Raw genomic sequence first — 25944 nt, 5'->3', positions numbered from 1 at the left:
CCTTCACGGGTCAGGACTAAAACGCTCCTTCACGGGTCAGGACTAAAACGCTCCTTCACGGGTCAGGACTAAAACGCTCCTTCATGGGTCAGGACTAAAACGCTCCTTCACGGGTCAGGACTAAAACGTTCCTCCTGTATTTACTATTCCTTTAACAATTTTAATCTATTGGGCAGATTGACCAACGTTTAGATGAGACATGTTTTATTTGTTTAAGTAGAAACCACAGTAAAATATATCTGGTTTGATCTACTAAAAAAAAATTAAGGCGACTTTTTCGCATTAGATTTTTTTGTAGATCAAGAAAGACTAGTCTTTGTATAAACGACTTTTTAGGAGTACAAAATTCATTTGCAAGTAAAGTCAACTTAATTTTGGTAAATAAAGTCAACTTAATTTTTTATTATATATATATATATATATATATATATATATATATATATATATATATATATATATATATATATATTATATATATATATTATATATATATATTTATTACATTTTTTTTCCTTTTTTATTTATTTATTCTTTTTCTTTTTTTTCCTTCTTTTTTTCTTTTTAAAGTCAACTTAATTTTGGTAAGTGAAGTGAACTTAATTTTAGTAAATAAAGTGAACTTAATTTTTGCAAGTCAACTTCATTTTCTATTTATTTATGTTTTTCCTTTTTAATTTATTTATTTATTTTTTCCTTCCTTTTTTTCTTTTTTAAAGTGAACTTAATTTTGGTAAATAAAATCAACTTAATTTTTGCAAGTAAAGTCAACTTAATTTTTTATTTATTTCTTTTTTTTTCTTTTTTTATTTATTTATTCTTTTTCCTTTTTTTTCTTTTTAAAGTCAACTTAATTTTGGTAAGTGAAGTGAACTTAATTTTAGTAATTAAGTGAACTTAATTTTGCAAGTCAACTTAATTTTTTATTTATTTATTTTTTTCCTTTTTTATTTATTTATACTTTTTCCTTTTTTTCCTTCTTTTTTCTTTTTAAAGTCAACTTAATTTTGGTAAGTGAAGTGAACTTAATTTTTGCAAGTCAACTTAATTTTTTATTCATTTATTTTTTTTCCTTTTTTATTTATTTATTTTCCTTCCTTTTCTTTTTTTTCTTTTTTAAAGTGAACTTAATTTTGGTAAGTAAAGTGAACTTAATTTTGGTAAATAAAGTCAACTTAATTTTTTATTAAAACATTTTTTTCTTTTTTTTTATTCCATTTTTTCTTTTTAAAGTCAACTTAATTTTGATAAATAAAGTGAACTTAACACAATTAAGTTGACTGTACTTGCAAAACGTATTATTCACATACATAAAATTAAGTAGTTTATACAAAGACTAGTCTTTCTTGATCTAAATAATAATCTCATGCAAAATGTTGACTTATTTTTTTTTAAAGTATTTGTACCAGTGTGGCTGTGATGAGGTGCTGGTTCCGGGTGCCCTCCCTGGTTCTGGTCCTGGTCCTGGTCCTGGTCTTGGGGTCCAGCTCCGGTCAGGACCACCATGAGGTTCCCGTCCCGGATCACGGTCTCTGCCAGACGGTGTCGGTCCCGCTCTGCTGGGACCTGCCGTACAACCGGACCATCCTGCCCAACCTGCTGGGCCACGCGGACCAGGAGTCGGCCGGGCTGGAGGTGAGAGACGCGTGACACGCCCACCATGGGGCTTTGTGACAGATTATACATATATGAATGTCTTAAAAACAAGCTTTTGATTGTTTTTGCTAAATAAATTAGAAATTCAGCCTCTAAAGCAGGGGTGTCAAACTCATTTTTCTTGGCGGGCCGGATTTGACCAATTTTTTTCTTGCGGGCCGCACGCTCAAAATAACAAAAACAGTGCGAAAAAATTTTTTTCTAATACTTTTTTTTTACTATTGTTATCTAATCCAATATCAGTTATGCAAATATGCACTTTGTTTACACTCTAGTTATGTAAAATATATTTCTTCAGGATCTTTTCTTGAAATGTCTCGTTTTTTTTCTAATTATTTAAGATACTTTTAATATCATTTTACAAAGATAAACAGAAACAAGTATGTTTTTTTATATTTTGCTTTTTTATAGGAAATTTAATTAAAATAGAGTGTTTCTTTGTGATTTAGACATTTTTCCAGTACAATTAAGTGTATTTATTTTTAAAAATTGGCGAGGATATTTACGCCAGTGTGCTGAAAAAGTCAGCACTTCTTTTTTAATATCTTCTATCATCTTCTATCATCTTTTTTAGCAGTGATATTTTTCCTGCGAAAATATATAATAGTAGTCAGTTAATAAAAATAAACGACCGTCTAACGACCGTCTACAAAGAAATAAAAATCGGCAAATGCATTCTAGAAAACTAAAAAAATGTCAAACTGCTCTCTTTGTGGAATAACGATGGATTTGTAGAAGAAATATATTATGGGATATGCTGCGATTCATGGCATTTATTTATGCCTTCCTTTTTACTAAATTAACATTTCGTTTTTTTGCGTTGGAAACTTCTCGCGGGCCGCATGAAAATCTCTCTCGGGACGCACGTTTGACACCCCTGCCCTAAACCATGTCTTTATCTTCCCATTCTCTAACCTCATTATCTATGCAGGATTCTGAGTGGGCGGGGCTATGATAATGAGGCTCTGTGCTGATTGGCTGCCTGAATGACGCGATACACCGCTACGGAAAAATGGTGGAAGCTCCAGCCGGCGGAGTTAGTGTGTCCTGACTGCGAGCGAGCGTCAGCGACAAAATCAATTCCATTGCTTTATTTTCTATTGGACTGTCCTAACCGGCCGCAGTGACGCAAATTTTTCAAGTAACGAAATAACATATTTGAAACATTTTATTTAGATTTTTTCCAGTTATTTTATTGTCTGAAAAATGGTTCAAATGTTATTTTATTGTCTGAAAAATTGTTCAAATATGTTATTTTGTTATTTGAAAAATTTACCATAAGAAAAATAGATCAACAAAACAATTTTTCGGACAAAAAAATAATTGAAAAAAAACTGAAAAATAGTTAAAACATGTTATTTTGTTACTTGAAAATTTAAAAATATGTTTTGTTGATGTGAAAATCTGTTTCTCTATTTTTCTTATTTTTGTGAGGGGGATATATATTGTTTTCCGGCACTACCTTGTTCTCTATAGCTGATATAACATGAATTACTCCTATGTGGGATCAATAAAGTTCTTATTTTTACCATCTGAGAAAATTAAATATATTATATTTGGTGCCTAACTGTTTCCCAAGTATATTAGTGCGTGTGTGAATGAATAAATGAGACGTAAAACGTACATTTCTTTGTAGAAAGATGCTTTATGGAAATAAGGAAAAAAGAAGAGGAAAAAAGATGAAAAAATTTTAAAAAAGAGGAAAAAAGGAGGAAAAAAGATGAAAAAAGATTTAAAAAAAGATGAAAAAAGAGAAAAAAAAGTTGAAAAAAGAAAAAAAAGAGGGGGAAAAAGATGAAAAAAAGAAAAAATAGGAAAAAAAGGAGAAAAAAAGAGGAAAGGAAGAGGAAAAAAGGATGAAAAAAGAGGAAAAAAAGAATCCCTCCCTCAATAAGTTCTTATTTTTAACATCTGAGAAAATTAAATATATTATATTTGGTGCCTAACTGTTTTCCAAGTATATTAGTGCGTGTGTGAATGAATAAATGAGACGTAAAACGTACAATTCTTTGTAGAAAGGTGCTTTATGAAAATAAGGAAAAAAGAGGAAAAAGATGAAAAAAGAGAAAAAAAATGAAAAAGAGGGAAAAAAAGACAAAAAGAGAAAAAAGAGGAAAAAAGAAGAGGGAAAAAAGATGAAAAAAAAGAAAAAATGAAAGAGGAAAAAAAGACAAAAAGAGAAAAAAAGGAAAAAAGATGAAAAAAAAGATGAAAAAAGAGAAAAAAAGTTGAAAAAGAGGGAAATAGAGGGGGAAAAAAGATGAAAAAAAGGGAAAAAAAGGAGAAAAAAAGAGGAAAAAAGGATGAGAAGCCATCTGAGAAAATTAAATATATTATATTTGGTTTCTAACTGTTTCCAAGTATATTAGTGCGTGTGTGAATGAATAAATGAGACGTAAAACGTACATTTCTTTGTAGAAAGATGCTTTATGAAAATAAGTCCATTTACTTGTTTTAGTTTACAGTCTTGAACATCCAATATGGCGGCGACGTTGACGTATCAGCAGCAGCTCTCGATGGGGCGTCTACGTTTATATGTCTGTGATCGAACTGACCCCTGAAAGTGCCGGGGATCCACCTGGTGGTGGAATGTGGAATAGGTTTATTCCCTGTTTATTCCCAACGCCCATTAAAGGCTAATCAAATGCCTCCACTTGTGCGTCTGTCGCAGGTGCACCAGTTCTACCCGCTGGTCCAGGTCCGCTGCTCCCCGGACCTGCGGTTCTTCCTGTGCTCCATGTACGTGCCGGTCTGCACGGTCCTGGACCGGCCCGTGCCCCCCTGCCGGTCCCTGTGCACCCGGGCCCGGCGGGGCTGCGAGCCGCTCATGAACCGCTTCGGCTTCCGCTGGCCCGACAAGCTGCGCTGCCAGAACCTGCCGGTCCACGGCGCCGGAGAGCTCTGCGTGGGTCAGAACCCGGACCTAGACCAGGACCCGGGCTCGGACACGGGCTCATACCCGGGCCCGGACCTGCCCTTCACCTGCCCTCTGCAACTACAGGTAACAACTTGTGCCTTTTATTATTTTACCTCTTTTCTCATCATTTTATTTCATTTTATTTGTTATTTAAGCGTACTCTTAAAGTAAATACTTTTTTAATGCAGGCATTGTGCACCGCACAAATTGGCACGGATTACTTTTGTAATCCTGTATTTGACCCGGTCTTTGTACGTTTTAACCGTATAGAAACGTAATTCTTGTCATTTTAAGAATGAGATGTGTCCAAATATAAAAAGAAAACTTCCGGACAACTTCTTTTCACCGTACTCGTGTTTATTAGGCCAACGTTTCGGTCATAGACCTATTTGCCTTGAAAAAGGTCTATGACTGAAACGTTGGCCTATGACCGAAACGTTGACCTATGACCTATGACCTATGACCGAAACGTTGACCTATGACCGAAACGTTGACCTATGACCTATGACCGAAACGTTGGCCTATGACCTATGGCCTATGACCGAAACGTTGACCTATGACCTATGACAGAAACGTTGGCCTATGACCTATGGCCTATGACCGAAACGTTGGCCTATGATCTATGACCAAAACGTTGGCCTATGACCTATGACCGAAACGTTGGCCTATGACCTATGGCCTATGACCGAAACGTTGGCCTATGGCCTATGCCCGAAACATTGGCCTATGGCCTATGACCGAAACGTTGGCCTATGACCGAAACGTTGGCCTATGACCTATGGCCTATGACCGAAACATTGGCCTATGACCTATGACCGAAACGTTGGCCTATGACCGAAACGTTGGCCTATGACCGAAACGTTGGCCTATGGCCTATGACCTATGACCGAAACGTTGGCCTATGGCCTATGACCTATGACCTATGACCGAAACGTTGGCCTATGGCCTATGACCTATGACCTATGCCCGAAACATTGGCCTATGGCCTATGACCGAAACGTTGGCCTATGACCGAAACGTTGGCCTATGACCTATGGCCTATGACCGAAACATTGGCCTATGACCTATGACCGAAACGTTGGCCTATGACCGAAACGTTGGCCTATGACCGAAACGTTGGCCTATGGCCTATGGCCTATAACCGAAACGTTGGCCTATGACCTATGGCCTATAACCGAAACGTTGGCCTATGACCTATAACTGAAACGTTGGCCTATGACCTATGACCTATGGCCGAAACGTTGGCCTATGGCCGAAACGTTGGCCTATGACCTATGACGTATGGCCTATGACCGAAACGTTGGCCTATGGCCTATGACCGAAACGTTGGCCTATGGCCTATGGCCGAAACGTTGGCCTATGGCCTATGACCGAAACGTTGGCCTATGACCTATGACCGAAACGTTGGCCTATGACCTATGACGTATGGCCTATGACCGAAACGTTGGCCTATGACCTATAACCTATGGCCGAAACATTGGCCTATGACCGAAACGTTGGCCTATGACCTATGACCGAAACGTTGGCCTATGACCTATGGCCTATGACCGAAATGTTGGCCTATGGCCTATGACCGAAACGTTGGCCTATGGCCTATGACCGAAACGTTGGCCTATGACCGAAACGTTGCCCTATGACCGAAACGTTGGCCTATGACCGAAACGTTGGCCTAATAAACACGAGTACGGTGAGAAGAAGGTGTGCAGGGGTTTTCTTTATATATTTGGCTGCAGCTTTCCTCTTCCGACGCACCTTTCAGCAAATCCGGTGTGCAAAAAGTTTTCTACTTAAGAATGAGATGTACCTGCTGGATCTACTGCCTTTACTTTTTAACAACTTGTGCTTTCTATTATTTTACCTCTTTTCTTATCATTGTATTTGTTATTTACTGTTCAATTGTGTCTTGCCACTTTTAATGTTGATGTAAAGCACTTTGAATTACCTTGTGTTGAATTGTGCTGTACAGATAAACTTGCCTTGTCTTGATATTTAGCTGCTACTGATACAAAAACGTGATAAAAATAAACAATCTGTTGGGATTGTGGTCTATAAAATGGTGATTGTTTCCTGCAGGTGCCGCCTTACCTGCACTACCGGTTCCTGGGGGCGGCGGACTGCGGCGCCCCGTGCGAGCCCGACGGCCTCATGTTCTTCAGCGAGGCGGAGCTGCAGTTCAGCCGGGTCTGGGTCGGTACCTGGTCCGGCCTGTGCTGCGTCTGCACCGCCTTCACCCTCGTCACCTACCTGTTGGAGCCGCGGCGGCTCCGCTACCCGGAGAGGCCCGTCCTCTTCATGAGCGTCTGCTACTTCATGGTGGCGGCGGGCCACGGCGCCGGCGTGCTGCTGGGGGGCCGGCCGGCGTGCTCGGCCCGGTTCCAGCCGGACGGGTACCGGCTGGTGTCGCAGGGCACCCACGACCCGGGCTGCACCCTCCTCTTCGTCGTGCTGTACTTCTTTGGCGCGGCTGGCTCCCTGTGGTGGCTCGTCCTGGGCTTGTCCTGGTTCCTGTCGGCCGGGAGGAGGTGGGGGTCCGAGTCCATCCAGGCCGTGTCCGGCTACTTCCACCTGGCGGCCTGGGCGGCGCCGGCTCTGCAGGTGGGTCATCTCTAGGTAGTGTTTAGTAAACCTCTAGCTGGTGTTGGTAAATCTCTAGCTGGTGTTGGTAAATCTCTAGGTGGTGTAAACTCTAGTGCAGCGATCGGCAACTCAAAATGTTGAGTCATATTGGACCAAAAACAAAAAACTAATATGTCGCAAAAAATGAAAAGTCTTGTATCAGCTTTAGAATGAAGAAACACATGCTGCATGTTTCTATATTAGTTAGAACTGGGGGAGGTTTTTTTTTTTTCATTATGTACTAAAAAAGTCAAAATGTTGAGAAAAAAGTCAAAATGTTGAGAAAAGTCGAAATGTCGAGAAAAAAGTCAAAATTTCGAGAAAAAAGTCGAAATTTCGAGAAAAAAGTCGAAATGTCAAGAAAAAAGTCAAAATTTCGAGACAAAAGTCTAAATGTCGAGAAAAGTAGAAATGTTGAGAAAAAAGCTGAATGTCGAGAAAAAAGTCAAAATTTCGAGAAAAAAGTTGAAATGTGGAGAAAAGTAGAAATATTGAGAAAAAAGTGGAAATGTCGAGAAAAAGTCGAAATGTTGAGAAAAAAGTCGAAATGTTGAGAAAAAAGTCAAAATGTTGAAAAAAAGTCGAAATATTGAGAAAAGTCGAAATGTCAAGAAAAAAGTCGAAATGTCGAGAAAAGTAGAAATATTGAGAAAAAAGTTGAAATGTGGAGAAAAGTAGAAATATTGAGAAAAAAGTGGAAATGTCGAGAAAAAAGTCGAAATTTCGAGGAAAAAGTTGAAATGTGGAGAAAAAAGTTGAAATGTCGAGAAAAAAGTCAAAATTTCGAGAAAAAAGTTGAAATGTGGAGAAAAAGTCGAAATGTCAAGAAAAAAGTCAAAATTTCGAGACAAAAGTCTAAATGTCGAGAAAAGTAGAAATGTTGAGAAAAAAGCTGAATGTCGAGAAAAAAGTCAAAATTTCGAGAAAAAAGTTGAAATGTGGAGAAAAGTAGAAATATTGAGAAAAAAGTGGAAATGTCGAGAAAAAGTCGAAATGTTGAGAAAAAAGTCGAAACGTCAAGAAAAAAGTCAAAATTTCGAGGAAAAAGTAGAAATGTTGAGAAAAAAGCTGAATGTCGAGAAAAAAGTCAAAATTTCGAGAAAAAAGTTGAAATGTGGAGAAAAGTAGAAATATTGAGAAAAAAGTGGAAATGTCGAGAAAAAGTCGAAATGTTGAGAAAAAAGTCGAAATGTTGAGAAAAAAGTCAAAATGTTGAAAAAAAGTCGAAATATTGAGAAAAGTCGAAATGTCAAGAAAAAAGTCGAAATGTCGAGAAAAGTAGAAATATTGAGAAAAAAGTTGAAATGTCGAGAAAAAAGTTGAAATGTGGAGAAAAGTAGAAATATTGAGAAAAAAGTGGAAATGTCGAGAAAAAGTCGAAATGTTGAGAAAAAAGTCGAAACGTCAAGAAAAAAGTCAAAATTTCGAGGAAAAAGTTGAAATGTGGAGAAAAAAGTTGAAATGTCGAGAAAAAAGTCAAAATTTCGAGAAAAAAGTTGAAATGTGGAGAAAAAGTCGAAATGTTGAGAAAAAAGTTAAAATTTAGAGAAAAAAAATCAAAATTTCAAGATTAAAAAAGAAAGGAAAAAAAGAAAAAAAGGTCAAACATTTTTGAAAAAGCTCCAGGAAGCCACTAGGGCGGCGCTAAAGAGCCGCGGGTTGCCGACCCCTGATCTAGTGTGTTAGAGTCAGTAGTCATAGTTGCAGCTATAGAACAAAACTATAATAGTTAGTCTCAAATATAGCTTGGTGGTAGATATGCTGCTATAAGCCTATGCTGCAGGGGGCACCGACATGATCCGCTGGGCGGTGCCTCTCACCCTTCTTCTCCTCTCCTCTTCCCTTCCTCTCTTCTCCATTTCCATTTTTATTTATTATAAGTATCTCATAGCTATCATTTTTGTCCATCTTTCCCGTAGTTTCTTGTGCCGGCCCCCCTTTTTTCTTTTTTGTGCATGTTTGCAGGCCGGAGCTTCAGGAGCTGCGTTCTCGATCCCCCCCGGTCATCCCATTGCTGCTTCCACCTGCCTGCTGTGCTGTTGTCGTAAAATGTTTCACCTTTTTTTCTTTTCCTTTCTTATTTTTTCTTTTTTCCTTTTTTCTTCTTTTTTTCCTTTTTTCTTTTTTCTTCTTTTTTCCCTTTTTTCTTCCTTTTTCCTTTCCTTTTTAATCTTGACATTTCTACTTTTTTCTCAACATTTCTACTTTTTTCTCAACATTTCGATTTTTTTCTCAACATTTAGACCTTTTTCTCGAAATTTTGACTTTTTTCTCGACATTTCGACTTTTTTCTCAATATTTCGACTGTTTTCTCAACATTTAGACCTTTTTCTTGAAATTTTTGACTTTTTTCTCAACATTTCGACTTTTTTCTCGTCATTTCTACTTTTTTCTCAACATTTCGATTTTTTTCTCAACATTTAGACCTTTTTCTTGAAATTTTTGACTTTTTTCTCAACATTTCTACTTTTTTCTCAACATTTCGATTTTTTTCTCAACATTTAGACCTTTTTCTCGAAATTTTGACTTTTTTCTCGACATTTCGACTTTTTTCTCGAAGTGCATAATAAAAAAAAAAATCTTCCCCCACTAATATAGATACATGCAGCATGTGTTGCCTTCATTCTAAGGCTGATACAAGACTTTGACATTTTTTGCGGCTCCAGATATTAGTTTTTTTTGTTTTTGGTCCAATATGACTAAAACATTTTGGGTTGCCGACCCCTGTATTAGACGCTATATAAATAAAATAAAGTTGAATTGAAATTGCAGACGGCCGCCGTCATGGCCGCCGGCCGGGTGGAGGGCGACCCGCTGGCCGGCGTCTGCTACGTGGGAACCTCGGGTCTGGTCCTGGCGCCGCAGCTCGTCTGCCTCTTGGCCGGGTTTTCCCTCCTGCTCGCCGGGCTCCGGTCGCTGGTCCGGATCCGGGCGGCCGTGAGGAGCCGCGGCGACCGGACGGAGCGGCTGGAGAGGCTGATGCTGCGCATCAGCGTGTTTGGAGCGCTGTACGGGGTCCCGGCCGGCGCGGTGGCCGCCTGCCTCCTGTACGAGCAGGCGGCCCGGCCGCGCTGGGAGGCGGCGTGGCGCCGCAGGACCTGCCGGCACCTCGGGGTGCCCTGCCCGGGCGGGAACGCTGCGCCGCTCGACGCCCCGCACTTCTCCGTGTTCATGGTCAAGTACCTGATGACGATGGCGGCCGGCGTCGCCTCCGGCTGCTGGATCTGGACCAGGAAGACGCTGCGGTCCTGGCAGCGGTTCTGCAGGAGGCCGAGCGGCGCGGAGGGACGGCGGGCGGAGTTCAGGGGAACCGTCGGCTGGGAAAGTCACGCAGGACCGAGATGAGCTGGTGTTTCACCTCAGAGAGTGGAATAGTTCCACCCTGGACCTGGTGCTACATGTTGGTCTGAGGTGAACGTGGTCTGGGTCTGGATACTTGGATACCATGGGAACAAAGCCGTTAACAATAATAATAATGACAATTAAAGCTGAAAGCAGCGATGAACGGGCCCTCGCACATGCAATTTTCAACAATAAAGGTAAAGGACTCAAAACTAAGTCCGATGAAACCACCCACAAGTTTTTATGTCAAACCATTCAAAAGTTATGGCAAAAAGTAAGAACTATCAGATATCAACCAATCATAAAAAGGGGCGGGGCTAATTTGCACGCAATTATGTTCAAGGACTCAATACCGAGTCCGATGACGCCACCCACGACTCTTTATGTCAAACCATTCAAAAGTGATGGCAGAAAGTAGGAACTATCAGATATGGACCAATCAGATGAAGGGTGGCCGCGCTTTTTGGCATCTAGCGTCGCCACGGTAACGCTTTTGACTTTTGAAATGGCATAAATTGCGCCAAAATTACACAATTAATTCAAAATGTCCGACTTCCTGTTGGGTTTCCGCCATGGCGCCAAGAGACTTTTCTTTAAGTTGTGCCATGATACAGGTGTGTAGCGATTTTCGTGCATGCACGTCAAACCGTATTTTGGGGCTTGAGGCACGAAATTTTATCCATATGGACCAATCAGATGAAGGGTGGGACGAGCTTTTTGGCGTCTATCGTCGCCACGGTAACGCTTTTGAAAGAGAAAAGTAATGCACATTGTTGCAGGATGGAGACGCACATTTTGATGTATAACACACCTGGGTGCACGTTACGGTTCGGGCCGTATTAACGGCTGAAGGAATGTCATAAATTGCGCCAAAATTACACAATTAATTCAAAATGGCCGACTTCCTGTTCGGTTTCGGCCATGGCTCCAAGAGACTTTTCTTTAAGTTGTGCCATGATACAGGTGTGTAGCGATTTTCGTGCATGTACGTCAAACCGTATCGTGGGGCTTGAGGCACAAAGTTTTCTAGAGTACGCTGTTGAGCCATTTTGCCACGCCCATTAATGTAAACCATAAAATATCAAATTTACCGCCAGGCCTGGCTTGCATGCCAAATTTGGTGCCTTTTGGGGAACTATCAAATATGGACCAATCAGATGAAGGGGGGGTGCGCTTGTTGGCGTCTAACGTCGCCACGGTAACATTTTTGAAAGAGAAAAGTAATGCGTGTAGTCGCAGGATGGAGACGCACATTTTGATGTATAACACACCTGGTTGCACGTTACAGTTCGGGCCGTATTAATTCTCGAAGGAATGGCTCATATTGCTCCAAAATTACGCGATTAATTCAGAATGTTCAAAATGGCCGACTTCCTGTTCGGTTTCGGCCATGGCGCCAAGAGACTTTTCTTTAAGTTGTGACATGATACAGGTGTGTACCGATTCTCGTTCATGTACGTCAAACCGTATTATGGGGCTTGAGGCGCAAAGTTTTTTTGGATGGAACCAATCAGATGAAGGGTGGGCGCGCTTTTTGGCGTCTAGCGTCGCCACGGTAACGCTTTTGAAAGAGAAAAGTAATGCGTGGTGTCGCAGGACGGAGACGCACATTTTGATGTATAACACACCTGGGTGCACGTTACGGTTCGGGCCGTATTAACGGCTGACGAAATGGCATAAATTGCGCCAAAATTACATGATTAATTCAAAATGTTCAAAATGGCCGACTTCCTGTTGGGTTTGGGCCATGGCGCCAAGAGACTTTTCTTTAAGTTGTGACATGATACAGGTGTGTAGCGATTTTCGTGCATGTACGTCAAACTGTATTGTGGGGCTTGAGGAATAAAGTTTTCTACAGGGCGATGTTGAGCCATTTTGCCACGCCCATTAATGCAAACCACCAGTAAAGGTCCATAAAATTACTTCCTAGTAATTCTGCATGTAGTTGTATTTGAGTAATATGTATTCTATTCACTGTTTGAATATAATTATTTCACGGTGTAAATGTTGCTCATGTTAAAGTTATCGTGTGCAAAACTGTGTGAATATTTAAATTTGATGTTGATTGTTGTGTTTATAATCTGTTACTTTTATCAATTATTCACGTATTTACAGGACTATTATATTTCATGATTAGAGTATTAATATTGTATATCATTGTTTGTATTTATTTGCTCTTTCTAAGTGTTTAAACTGAGTGACACTTTTTTAAATTGATTTTATTATAATATACACCACTGAACATGTTTAGTTAGTGTTGTTTTTGTGTAGTTTAGCCATCAGAATTTATCCAAAGTGTTGTTTTACCATCTTCTTGACACTTGTATGAATAAATTCTGATTAATTTGAATGAGAGAAGTTGTTTTGATTAAGTCATTTTGATAATTAAATTTGATAAATAATCTACTTTATTAATTATTAAAGGAGCTGTATGTAAGAGCAATAATAAAACGAATCATAAAATGACCCAGATATGTCAACAGACATTTAAAAATCATGTTCATTTCAAATACTTATGTCACTGACAACAGCACTCAAGCCAGGATATTCCAGTTTAAAAAGAGGAGTTGCAGCCCTCAACTGATGTTTATGTTGAAGCTCCACCCTCCACCTATCTCCCAATCACCAAGTCAGTATTGTTTCTGAAGCTCCACCCTCCACCTATCTCCCAATCACCAAGTCAGTATTGTTTCTGAAGCTCCACCCTCCACCTATCTCCCAATCACCAAGTCAGTATTGTTTCTGAAGCTCCACCCTCCACCTATCTCCCAATCACCAAGTCAGTATTGTTTCTGAAGCTCCACCCTCCACCTATCTCCCAATCACCAAGTCAGTATTGTTTCTGAAGCTCCACCCTCCACCTATCTCCCAATCACCAAGTCAGTATTGTTTCTGAAGCTCCCCCCTCCACCTATCTCCCAATCACCAAGTCAGTATTGTTTCTGAAGCTCCACCTATCTCCCAATCACCAAGTCAGTATTGTTTCTGAAGCTCCACCCTCCACCTATCTCCCAATCACCAAGTCAGTATTGTTTCTGAAGCTCCACCCTCCACCTATCTCCCAATCACCAAGTCAGTATTGTTTCTGAAGCTCCACCCTCCACCTATCTCCCAATCACCAAGTCAGTATTGTTTCTGAAGCTCCCCCCTCCACCTATCTCCCAATCACCAAGTCAGTATTGTTTCTGAAGCTCCACCCTCCACCTATCTCCCAATCACCAAGTCAGTATTGTTTCTGAAGCTCGACCCTCCACCTATCTCCCAATCACCAAGTCAGTATTGTTTCTGAAGCTCCACCCTCCACCTATCTCCCAATCACCAAGTCAGTATTGTTTCTGAAGCTCCACCCTCCACCTATCTCCCAATCACCAAGTCAGTATTGTTTCTGAAGCTCCACCCTCCACCTATCTCCCAATCACCAAGTCAGTATTGTTTCTGAAGCTCCACCCTCCACCTATCTCCCAATCACCAAGTCAGTATTGTTTCAGTACCAGTTTTGGACATTTCTTACAGACGGCTCCTTTAAGGATTGTCCTTTGACAATCATTAATAACTCTTTGATCACTGAACCAGCACCCGCTGTGTGGCACAACAGTAGTAAGAAAGTAAGTTACTTACGTAAGAAAGTAGAAACTAAGTTACTTACCTACATGAGTAGTAGGAAACTAAGTTACTTACGTAAGTAGTAGGAACAAAAGAACAAAAAAAAAAAAAAAGTGCTGCAAAGCATCAAACTGCCACAGTTTATCGAAGTTACATTTTATCCATGTGATTTATTTTGTTTAAATGCTCTACAGATGCGCTTGTTAAGCTACATAAAATTAGAAACTACCAATTCAAAAATATTAAGAAGTTACTTACGCACATAAGTAGTAAGAAAGTAAGTTATTTACGCAAGAAAGTAGAAAGTACATTATTTACGTAAGAAAGTGGAAAGTAAGTTACTTACGTAAGAAAATAGAAAGTAAGTTACTTACGCAAGAAAGTAGAAAGTAAGTTACTAACATAAGTAGAAAGTAAGTTATTTACGTAAGAAAGTAGAAAGTAAGTTACTTACGCAAGAAAGTAAGTTACTTACGTAAGAAAGTAGAAAGTAAGTTACTAACATAAGTAGAAAGTAAGTTACTTACGTAAGAAAGTAGAAAGTAAGTTACTTACGTAAGAAAGTAAGTTACTTACATAAGAAAGTAGAAACTAAGTTACTTACGTAAAAAGTAGAAAGTAAGTTACTTACGTAAGAAAGTGGAAAGTAAGTTACTTACGTAAGAAAGTATAAAGTAAGTTACTTACGCAAGAAAGTAGAAAGTAAGTTACTTACGTAAGAAAGTGGAAAGTAAGTTACTTACGTAAGAAAGTGGAAAGTAAGTTACTTACGTAAGAAAGTAGAAAGTAAGTTACTTACGCAAGAGAATAGAAAGTAAGTTACTTACGCAAGAAAGTAGAAAGTAAGTTACTTACGCAAGAAAGTAGAAAGTAAGTTATTTACGTAAGAAAGTGGAAAGTAAGTTATTTACGTAAGAAAGTGGAAAGTAAGTTATTTACGTAAGAAAGTAGAAAGTAAGTTACTTACATAAGAAAGTAAGTTACTTACGCAAGAAAGTGGAAAGTAAGTTACTTACGCAAGAAAGTAGAAAGTAAGTTATTTACGTAAGAAAGTGGAAAGTAAGTTATTTACGTAAGAAAGTGGAAAGTAAGTTATTTACGTAAGAAAGTAGAAAGTAAGTTACTTACATAAGAAAGTAAGTTACTTACGCAAGAAAGTGGAAAGTAAGTTACTTACGCAAGAAAGTAGAAAGTAAGTTATTTACGTAAGAAAGTAGAAAGTAAGTTACTTACGTAAGAAAGTAAGTTACTTACGCAAGAAAGTAGAAAGTAAGTTACTTACGCAAGAAAGTAGAAAGTAAGTTATTTACGCAAGAAAGTAGAAAGTAAGTTACTTACGCAAGAAAGTAGAAAGTAAGTTATTTACGTAAAAAAGTAGAAAGTAAGTTACTTACGCAAGAAAGTAGAAAGTAAGTTACTTACGTAAGAAAGTAGAAAGTAAGTTACTAACATAAGTAGAAAGTAAGTTACTTACGTAAGAAAGTAGAAAGTAAGTTACTTACGTAAGAAAGTAAGTTACTTACGCAAGAAAGTAGAAAGTAAGTTACTTACGTAAGAAAGTAAGTTACTTACGTAAGAAAGTAGAAAGTAAGTTACTTACGTAAGAGAGTAGAAAGTAAGTTACTTACGCAAGAAAGTAGAAAGTAAGTTACTTACGTAAGAAAGTAGAAAGTAAGTTACTTACGTAAGAAAGTAGAAAGTAAGTTACTTACGCAAGAAAGTAGAAAGTAAGTTACTTACGTAAGAAAGTAGAAAGTAAGTTACTTACGTAAGAAAGTAGAAAGTAAGTTACTTACGTAAGAAAGTAGAAAGTAAGTTACTTACGTAAGAAAGTAGAAAGTAAGTTACTTACGTAAGAAAGTAGAAAGTAAGTTACTTATGTAAGAAAGTAGAAAGTAAGTTACTTATGTAAGAAAGTAGAAAGTAAGTTATTTACGTAAAAAAGTAGAAAGTAAGTTACTTACGTAAGAAAGTAGAAAGTAAGTTACTTACGTAAGAAAGTAGAAAGTAAGTTACTTACGTAAGAAAGTAGAAAGTAAGTTACTTACGTAAGAAAGTAGAAAGTAAGTTACTTACGTAAGAGTAGAAAGTAAGTTACTTACGCAAGAAAGTAGAAAGTAAGTTACTTACGCAAGAAAGTAGAAAGTAAGTTACTTACGCAAGAAAGTAGAAAGTAAGTTACTTACGCAAGAAAGTAGAAAGTAAGTTACTTACGCAAGAAAGTAGAAAGTAAGTTACTTACGTAAGAGTAGAAAGTAAGTTACTTACGTAAGAAAGTAGAAAGTAAGTTACTTACGCAAGAAAGTAGAAAGTAAGTTACTTACGTAAGAAAGTAGAAAGTAAGTTACTTACGTAAGAGTAGAAAGTAAGTTACTTACGTAAGAAAGTAGAAAGTAAGTTACTTACGCAAGAAAGTAGAAAGTAAGTTACTTACGCAAGAAAGTAGAAAGTAAGTTACTTACGCAAGAAAGTAGAAAGTAAGTTACTTACGTAAGAAAGTAGAAAGTAAGTTACTTATGTAAGAAAGTAGAAAGTAAGTTACTTATGTAAGAAAGTAGAAAGTAAGTTACTTACGCAAGAAAGTAGAAAGTAAGTTACTTACGTAAGAAAGTAGAAAGTAAGTTACTTACGTAAGAAAGTAGAAAGTAAGTTACTTACGCAAGAAAGTAGAAAGTAAGTTACTTACGCAAGAAAGTAGAAAGTAAGTTACTTACGCAAGAAAGTAGAAAGTAAGTTACTTATGTAAGAAAGTAGAAAGTAAGTTACTTATGTAAGAAAGTAGAAAGTAAGTTACTTATGTAAGAAAGTAGAAAGTAAGTTACTTATGTAAGAAAGTAGAAAGTAAGTTACTTATGTAAGAAAGTAGAAAGTAAGTTACTTATGTAAGAAAGTAGAAAGTAAGTTACTTACGCAAGAAAGTAGAAAGTAAGTTATTTACGTAAAAAAGTAGAAAGTTACTAACATAAGAAAGTAGAAAGTAAGTTACTTACGTAAGAAAGTAGAAAGTAAGTTACTTACGTAAGAAAGTAGAAAGTAAGTTACTTACGTAAGAAAGTAGAAAGTAAGTTACTTACGTAAGAAAGTAGAAAGTAAGTTACTTACGTAAGAGAGTAGAAAGTAAGTTACTTACGTAAGAAAGTAGAAAGTAAGTTACTTACGTAAGAAAGTAGAAAGTAAGTTACTTACGTAAGAAAGTAGAAAGTAAGTTACTTACGTAAGAAAGTAGAAAGTAAGTTACTTACGTAAGAAAGTAGAAAGTAAGTTACTTACATATATAAATAATAAGTAGAAAGTAAGTTACTTACGTAAGAAAGTAGAAAGTAAGTTATCTACGTATATAAGTAGTAAGAAAGTAACTTTAGTAAGAAACTAAGTTACTTACTTACATAAGTATTAAGAAAGTAAAAAGTAAGTTACTTACGTAAGAAAGTAAAAAGTAAGTTACTTACGTAAGAAAGTAAAAAGTTAACTGCGTATATAAGTAGTAAAAAAGTAACTTAAGTAGTAAGAAACTAAGTTACTTACGTACATAAGTATTAATAAAGTAGAAAGTAAGTTACTAACATACGTAAGAAAGTAACTTAAGTAGTAAGAAAGTAAGTTACTAACGTAAGTTACATAAGTAGTAAGAAATTAAGTTACTCTATTAGTACCTTTCCAACATAAATAACTTACTTTGTTAGGAAGTACCTACGTAACTCAATACTTATGTAACTAATTAGTTTCTTACTACTTTATTAATAAACACACAAACACATTGAAGTTACATATTATCCATGTGATTTATTTTGTTTAAATGCTCTACAGATGTTCTTGTTAAGATACATAAAATTAGAAACTACTAATTCAAACATATTATAACTCATGTGGTTGGTTTTTTTGCCACGTTAGAACACAGATCTCCATTTAGCTTTATGATGGTGTTTAAAAATCAACATTACACTTGTATTAATTAGTATCAGACTTATAGCCTGCTGTTTAGTTTAGTGATCTGTTGTCACCGATATTTAAAACTCAACAACAACAAGGGCGTAAGTTTCCAACCGTTAGCTGAGCTAGAGCTAAAGTTAAGAACAAGAACAGACTCAACGTTTCAGTCATGTGACTCTTCCTGTTGAGCCTTTACATTAAAAAGAAACATGTATGAAAGTAAAAAAAGTGCAGTTTTAGTGACAATTACAATTACTTAGTTAACATCACAAAGAAAGGAAAACAAAAAAATCAAAGATAGACTGTCTGTCTCCGTACGCATATATTATAAATCTTATTCTTACGAAAAAACAGGCCGGGACTCTTAGTGTAGCAAGATTATATCATATATATATATATATATATATATATATATATATATATATATATGTGTCTTTGTGATAAATATATATAACTGTATATAACGAAAGCAGAGCTGAGGTATTTGTCTGAGCGGTCGGCACCGCCGTCTTTGGTGTGAACAATCGAGAGTTCCAGACTCGCTGTATGTGAGGTATATTGTCAGTAATTCGTGCGTTTTTTCCCGGTACTGCGTACTGGCACAAAATCTTTTGGTGGTACGGAGTACCGGATCATACCGGATCGTACCGGCTTACTTTCACCCCTGGTTTTATCTCCATTATTCTGGAGCCGTCCTGCTTCGTCCTGATCCGTCTCATATTACCAGTTTATTCTCAAAATATTACCACTTTATTCTCATAATATTACCACTATATTCTCATAATATTACCACTTTATTCTCATAATATTACCACTTTATTCTCAAAATCTTTGGTTCAACTCATATCTCCATAACAGACGTGAGTTAACTTTAATGGAATCCAATCCAAATACACAATTGTTGAGAAGGGAGTTCCACAAGGCTCATCCCTTGGACCACTGCTTTTCTCCATTTTTTATTAATGAGCTCCCAAAAAATCTCCTAACGTTACGACTTTATTCTCCTAATATTACGACTTTATTCTCCTAACGTTACGACTTTATTCTCCTAACGTTACGACTTTATTCTCCTAACGTTACGACTTTATTCTCCTAACGTTACGACTTTATTCTCCTAACGTTACGACTTTATTCTCCTAACGTTACGACTTTATTCTCCTAACGTTACGACTTTATTCTCCTAACGTTACGACTTTATTCTCCTAACGTTACGACTTTATTCTCCTAACGTTACGACTTTATTCTCGTAACGTTACGACTTTATTCTCCTAATGTTATGACTTTATTCTCCTAACGTTACGACTTTATTCTCGTAACGTTACGACTTTATTCTCGTAACGTTACGACTTTATTCTCGTAACGTTACGACTTTATTCTCCTAACGTTACGACTTTATTCTCGTAACGTTACGACTTTATTCTCGTAACGTTACGACTTTATTCTCGTAACGTTACGACTTTATTCTCCTAACGTTACGACTTTATTCTCCTAACGTTACGACTTTATTCTCCTAATGTTACGACTTTATTCTCGTAACGTTACCGCTTCATTCTCGTAACGTTACGACTTTATTCTCCTAACGTTACGACTTTATTCTCGTAACGTTACGACTTTATTCTCGTAACGTTACGACTTTATTCTCCTAACGTTACGACTTTATTCTCCTAACGTTACGACTTTATTCTCGTAACGTTACGACTTTATTCTCGTAACGTTACGACTTTATTCTCCTAACGTTACGACTTTATTCTCCTAACGTTACGACTTTATTCTCCTAACGTTACGACTTTATTCTCGTAACGTTACGACTTTATTCTCGTAACGTTACGACTTTATTCTCGTAACGTTACGACTTTATTCTCCTAACGTTACGACTTTATTCTCGTAACGTTACGACTTTATTCTCGTAACGTTACGACTTTATTCTCGTAACGTTACGACTTTATTCTCGAAATATTACGACTTTATTCTCTTATTATGACTTTATTCTCCTAATGTTACGACTTTATTCTCCTAATGTTACGACTTCATTCTCGTAATGTTACCGCTTCTTTGTTGAGAAAAAAGTCGAAATGTCGAGAAAAAAATGAAATATTGAGAAAAAAGTTGAAATGTCGAAAAAAAGTCAAAATTTTGAGGATTATTCTCGTAATATTACGACTTTATTCTCGTAATATTACGACTTTATTCTCGTAATTTCCAATTTTTTTGTCTTAGTTTGACCCTAACACTCCGTCGTATGTTTCAGCTGTTGTTGTCTCAAAGTTCTTTATAAATAAAGTTGAGTTGAGCGTGGGTCGTGCATGGATGTGTCCCGGGTCCGTCCTGCTTCTACAGAGACACCGAGGAACCGGGCCAGAACCCGAACCCCGGGTACAGCGGTTGGGTGAAGGCGGTGCTGAAGGTGTGGAGGTGGACCAGGCCGTCGGAGACCACCTTGTAGAAGGACAGAGTCCCGGCGGGGACGTCCACGTACACGGCTACGCGGTGAGAGACGGGGGACGAGGAGAAGGCGGGGATGGAGATGCCTCTGTTGTTGAACCGGACGGAGCAGCCGTGGACGGAGGAGACGTTCAGGCACCACGAGTGGTCGTTCCTCCCGAACACGCACTCCGCTGCTTCCCCTTTCCGCCGGATCCCGGCGTAACTCACCGCCACGTCCACCTTCCCCGTCCACGACACCTCCCAGTAGCAGCGGCCCGCCACGGCGCCGGCCGCCAGCAGCTGGTTCCAGTGGTCGAACCGGTCCGGGTGCTCGGGGTGATCCGGGAGCGGCTGCTCCTCCTCCACAAACGTCATCGTCCTGTCTCCGTCGGACAGACGGATGTGTTTGTTGACCGTGTTTGTGTCGACGCTGAGCTGACGGGAATCTGACGGAGAGTTCAGAGTTCAGAGTTTATTCACAAATAGTTTAAAAACACAAATACAGATAGCAATCAATTGAGGTTTGTAAAATGGGACTCCCCAGAAGCTAACTAGCTTATGAATAGCACAGTCACAGCAAAACAACTATAAATTAAAGCTGCAAGCAGCGATGAACGGGCCCTCGCCAGGGATGGGCGGTATGGACTAAAAAATCAATCACGATAATTTCTGGCATTTATCCAGATAACAATAAAAAAAATACCAATTCAACTCCACCTTTGTAACTATAAATCTATCACCACATTCAGTCTTTGGAGCCAAATCACTGCTCTAAAAGATACTAAATGCTACTAAACGTCATCAATGGGAATTTATCGTTTGTTTTCTTTCTTTCTTTCTTTCTTTCTTTCTTTCTTTCTTCTCTCTCTTTCTTTCTTTCTTTCTTTCTTTCTTTCTTTCTTTCTTTCTTTCTTTCTTTCTTTCTTTCACAACAACGTCATCAATGGGAATTTATGGTTTTTACCGCAAGATGACAAATTCTTACCGTGGGGAATTTTTTTGATGGTAAATCGTGAATGGTAAAATATCGCCAATTCCTACCCCTCGCGCGTGCAATTTTCACCAATACAGATCATGGATTCAAAACTAAGTGCGATGAAACCACCCACGACTCTCTATGTCAAACCATTCAAAAGTTATGGCAGAAAGTAGGAACTATCAAATATGGACCAATCAGATGAAGGGGGGGTGCGCTTTTTTAGCATCTATCGTTGCCACGGTAACGCTTTTGACTGAGAAAAGTAATGCGCGTTGTCGCAGGATGGAGACGCACATTTTGACGTATAACACACCTGGGTGCACGTTACGGTTCAGGCCGTATTAATTGCCCAAGGATTGGCATAAATTGCGCCAAAATGACAAAATTATTTCAAAATGGCCGACTTCCTGTTTGGTTACGGCCATGGCGCCAAGAGACTTTTCTTTAAGTTGTGACATGATACAGGTGAGTACCGATTTTCGCATGTACGTGAAACCGTATTGTGGGGCTTGAGGAACAAAGTTTTCTAGGGGGCGCAAAATTTGGTGATTTTTGGGGCATGTTTAGGGGGAAAAAAGACCCTCATTTCGTCGGAAGAAAAACAAGAAAAACAATTCCTACAGATACAATACGGCCTTCACACTGTAAGTGCTCGGGCCGTAATTACACAGATACATATAATAACCTTATTACCTAAAAGAAAAACACACACAATAAAACCCCCTACTTACATTTCCTCAGACCCGGCGTCAACCACTGTGGTCCGGTAGGATCCAGCCTGGAAGGAGGAAAAGTCTGTCAGCAGGAACACAAGGAACGAGCATGGAGATTGTCTGAGTTGACCATTTGTCAGCGTTCTGATCAGAAACATCATCCTCCGTTGCTGCATCCGGTTTATCCAGTTGGACCAGACAACCGTCTCTCTCGTTCACATCGATGGAAGAATCGTAGTTTTTACTGCCTAGTATCAACATTTAAACCACTGGATTCTTTTTTTTTAAACTTTGTATTAGTAAAAGGCATATTTGTATCCCCAAACGGGCAGAAATAAGATCCGTACTTCCAAAACAAAGTCAACTCGGCAGCAGCTACAACCCATTGCTACAACCGCGGAAGCTTTTATTTATCTTACAATGGTTACGCAGCGTTTAAAAGTGGTAAAAGTGACACTCAAAAGTAGATTATTATCACCTGTTAATGTGTTTTTTATTTTTTATTTTTAACTCTCAAATTATTTTGGTTAAAATTGCCTTTATTTCTTTTTAAGTTGGAGGACCCCCTGCAGTTCCTCCGCGGCCCCCCTAGGGGTCCGCGCCCCCCTGATTGAAAACCCCAGGTTTCTGGTTATGTTTTTAACATGAATTAAATGCTCGTAGAGATTCTGCTCCACCAGAACCGTGTGAGTTTCCCTACGTGAGAGTTTCCTTACGTGAGAGTTTCCCTACGTGAGAGTTTCCCTACGTGAGAGTTTCCCTACGTGAGAGTTTCCCTACGTGAGAGTTTCCTTACGTGAGAGTTTCCTTACGTGAGAGTTTCCTTACGTGAGAGTTTCCCTAAGTGAGAGTCTCCTTACGTGAGAGTTTCCCTACGTGAGAGTTTCCCTGCGTGAGAGTTTCCCTGCGTGAGAGTTTCCCTGCGTGAGAGTTTCCCTGCGTGAGAGTTTCCCTGCGTGAGAGTTTCCCTGCGTGAGAGTTTCCCTACGTGAGAGTTTCCCTGCGTGAGAGTTTCCCTGCGTGAGAGTTTCCCTGCGTGAGAGTTTCCCTGCGTGAGAGTTTCCCTGCGTGAGAGTTTCCCTACGTGAGAGTTTCCCTGCGTGAGAGTTTCCCTGCGTGAGAGTTTCCCTGCGTGAGAGTTTCCTTACGTGAGAGTTTCCCTACGTGAGAGTCTCCTTACGTGAGAGTTTCCCTACGTGAGAGTTTTCCTATGTGAGTTTCCCTACGTGAGAGTCTCCTTACGTGAGAGTTTCCCTACGTGAGAGTTTCCCTACGTGAGAGTTTCCCTACGTGAGAGTTTCCCTACGTGAGAGTTTCCCTACGTGAGAGTTTCCCTACGTGAGAGTTTCCCTACGTGAGAGTTTCCTTACTTGAGAGTTTCCCTACGTGAGAGTTTCCCTACGTGAGAGTTTCCCTACGTGAGAGTTTCCCTACGTGAGATTTCCCTACGTGAGAGTTTCCCTACGTGAGAATTTCCTTACGTGAGAGTCTCCTTACGTGAGAGTTTCCCTATGTGAGAGTTTCCCTACGTGAGAGTTTCCCTACGTGAGAGTTTCCCTACGTGAGAGTTTCCCTACGTGAGAGTTTCCCTACGTGAGTTTCCATACGTGAGAGTTTTCCTACGTGAGAGTTTCCTTACGTGAGAGTTTCCATACGTGAGAGTTTTCCTACGTGAGAGTTTCCCTACGTGAGAGTTTCCCTACGTGAGAGTTTCCCTACGTGAGAGTTTCCTTACGTGAGAGTTTCCAGTCTCCAGCTTGGATCCTCCAGTCCAGACAGAAGCTTCATTGCTGCATCTCCTGGATGGTTGTAGCTCAGGTCCAGCTCTCTCAGGTGGGACGGGTTGGAGGTCAGAGCTGAGACCAGAACACCAGAACCTTCCTGGGAGATCAGACATCCTGACAGGCTGCAGAACAAAAACCAGAACCTTCCTGAGAGAACTTTCCTTATCGAGTCGCTCGATTGTCCTGTGTGCAGAAAGCGTTACATCAGGGAGTTGATGCTCATATTGCTTGTGTTTCCTTTTTATTATGGGACAATGTTTCAAGCGATGTTTACAGACAGTACAAGTTTTTCTAACCGTTTTCACTCCATCGTCAATGTATTCAACAGCAATACCGAAATGAAGCCGGTGCTTCTTCAAACGTTTGTCTCTCAACTCCCCGCTCGTGCTCGCCATGACTGTTGTTTTCCGTGTCTGTTCTGTGTGAGGGGGGAGTGGGCGGAGCTACAAAAGTGACTATGACTCGGCACACAAGGGCGTATTGAACATGGAGGGCGAACCGAACGGTTGGGTTTTATACCGAGAACCGTTGCATCCCTAGTGGCAACGGGTTAAAAGAAGTCTAACCTGAGGTTTTCCAGGGTGCAGGCCGGACTCTTCAGTCCTTCACTCAGCAGCTTGAGTCCAGAATCCTGCAGGTCGTTGTTGCTCAGGTCCAGTTCCCTCAGGACGGAGGACGGGGAGCTGAGGACGGAGGACAGAGCTCTGCAGCCTCTCTCAGAGAGATGACAGCCGCTCAGTCTGAGGAAGAACGGGAGACATAACTAGACATTCATCGGTACCAACCACTCAAAATGACAAAAACACGACCGTCTTCACTTACAGGACTTTGCTTGAGGCTTCCACCACCGGCAGCAGCTTCAGCAGAGCCTCCTCTGATGCAAAGTATTCCTTCAGGTCAAACACCTCCAGATCTTTCTCTGACGACAGTAAGATGAAGACCAGAGCCGACCACTGAGCGGGAGACAGTTCATCCGTGGAGAGACTTCCCGACCTCAGGTAGCGCTGGATCTCCTCCACCAGAGACCGATCGTTCACTTCGTTCAGACAGTGGAACAGGTTGATGCTTTTCTCTGCAGACTGATTCTTTGTGATCTTCCTCTTCAAGTAGTCCGCTGTATTCTGGCCGATCTGTGATCTCTCTTTTGGCGTCAGCAGACCTCGAAGGAGAGACTGGTTGTTCTGCATCGAAAGACCCAGGAGGAAGCGGAGTAACAGGTCCAGATGTCCGTTGGGACTCCGCAAGGCCTCGTCTACGGCGGTCTGGTAGAAGTGCGTCTCTGCAACTGTATCTCCCGTCGTCTCAAGAGCACAAGAGCTTGTTTGTTCGTCCAGCAAGTTGATTCCAGAGTTGACGAAGGTCTGATGGACGTGAAGAGCAGCCAGAAACTCCTGGACGCTCAGGTGGACGAAGCAGAAGACCTTGTCCTGGTACAGACCTCTTTCCTCGATGAAGATTTGGGTGAAAACTCCCGAGTACACCGAAGCCTCTCTGATATTTATACCACACTCTCTCAGGTCTGGTTCATAGAAGATCAGGTTTCCTTTCTGCAGCTGCTCAAAAGCCAGTTTTCCCAGAGACTCCACCATCTTCCTGCTCTCTGGACTCCAGTGTGGATCCGTCTCGGTGCCACCGTCATACTTGACCTTCTTCAGTTTGGCCTGGACCACCAGGAAGTGGATGTACATCTCCGTTAGGGTCTTGGGCAGCTCTCCCCCGTCTCTCTTTTCGGTTTTCAGGACGTTGTCCAGGACCGTAGCCGTGATCCAGCAGAAGACCGGGATGTGGCACATGATGTGGAGGCTCCGGGACGTCTTGATGTGGGAGACGATCCTGCTGGATTGCTTTTCATTTTTGAATCTTTTCCTGAAGTATTCCTCCTTCTGGGGGTCAGTGAACCCTCTGACTTCTGTCACCATGTCAACACACTCAGGAGGGATCTGATTGGCTGCTGCGGGTCGTGATGTGATCCAGAGACGAGCA

General features: G+C 39.8%; 2 protein-coding genes across 5 annotated transcripts in view; one reads left to right on the top strand and one right to left on the bottom strand.

Annotated features, from left to right (window-relative positions):
* The first annotated feature begins 1416 nt into the window (after positions 1 to 1416).
* On the top strand, positions 1417 to 10531 carry LOC133425147 (frizzled-7-like). The gene is made up of 4 exons (XM_061715827.1): positions 1417 to 1632; positions 4325 to 4654; positions 6644 to 7165; positions 9959 to 10531. The coding sequence occupies exons 1-4, from the start codon at positions 1417 to 1419 to the stop codon at positions 10529 to 10531; spliced, it is 1641 nt and encodes a 546-aa protein (XP_061571811.1).
* Positions 10532 to 17900: 7369 nt separating this feature from the next.
* The window catches only part of LOC133425373 (NLR family CARD domain-containing protein 3-like), a 33419-nt gene continuing 25375 nt past the window's right edge, over positions 17901 to 25944 (bottom strand). For all 4 annotated transcript variants that reach the window (XM_061716212.1, XM_061716215.1, XM_061716214.1 and 1 more), the window contains 5 exons: positions 24784 to 25944; positions 24528 to 24701; positions 23913 to 24083; positions 22196 to 22242; positions 17901 to 20931 (listed from right to left, as the gene is read on the bottom strand). The exon at positions 24784 to 25944 is cut by the window's right edge and continues 640 nt beyond it. In XM_061716212.1, coding sequence (XP_061572196.1) covers positions 20393 to 20931; positions 22196 to 22242; positions 23913 to 24083; positions 24528 to 24701; positions 24784 to 25944 — 2092 coding nt within the window. In that variant the 3' untranslated portion in view covers positions 17901 to 20392. The remainder of the gene's footprint in view (positions 20932 to 22195; positions 22243 to 23912; positions 24084 to 24527; positions 24702 to 24783) is intronic.

This window comes from Cololabis saira, chromosome 24, assembly GCF_033807715.1.
Source record: "Cololabis saira isolate AMF1-May2022 chromosome 24, fColSai1.1, whole genome shotgun sequence".
NCBI classification, from domain to species: domain Eukaryota; kingdom Metazoa; phylum Chordata; class Actinopteri; order Beloniformes; family Belonidae; genus Cololabis; species Cololabis saira.
This window is presented reverse-complemented; position numbering and strand designations above follow the sequence as displayed.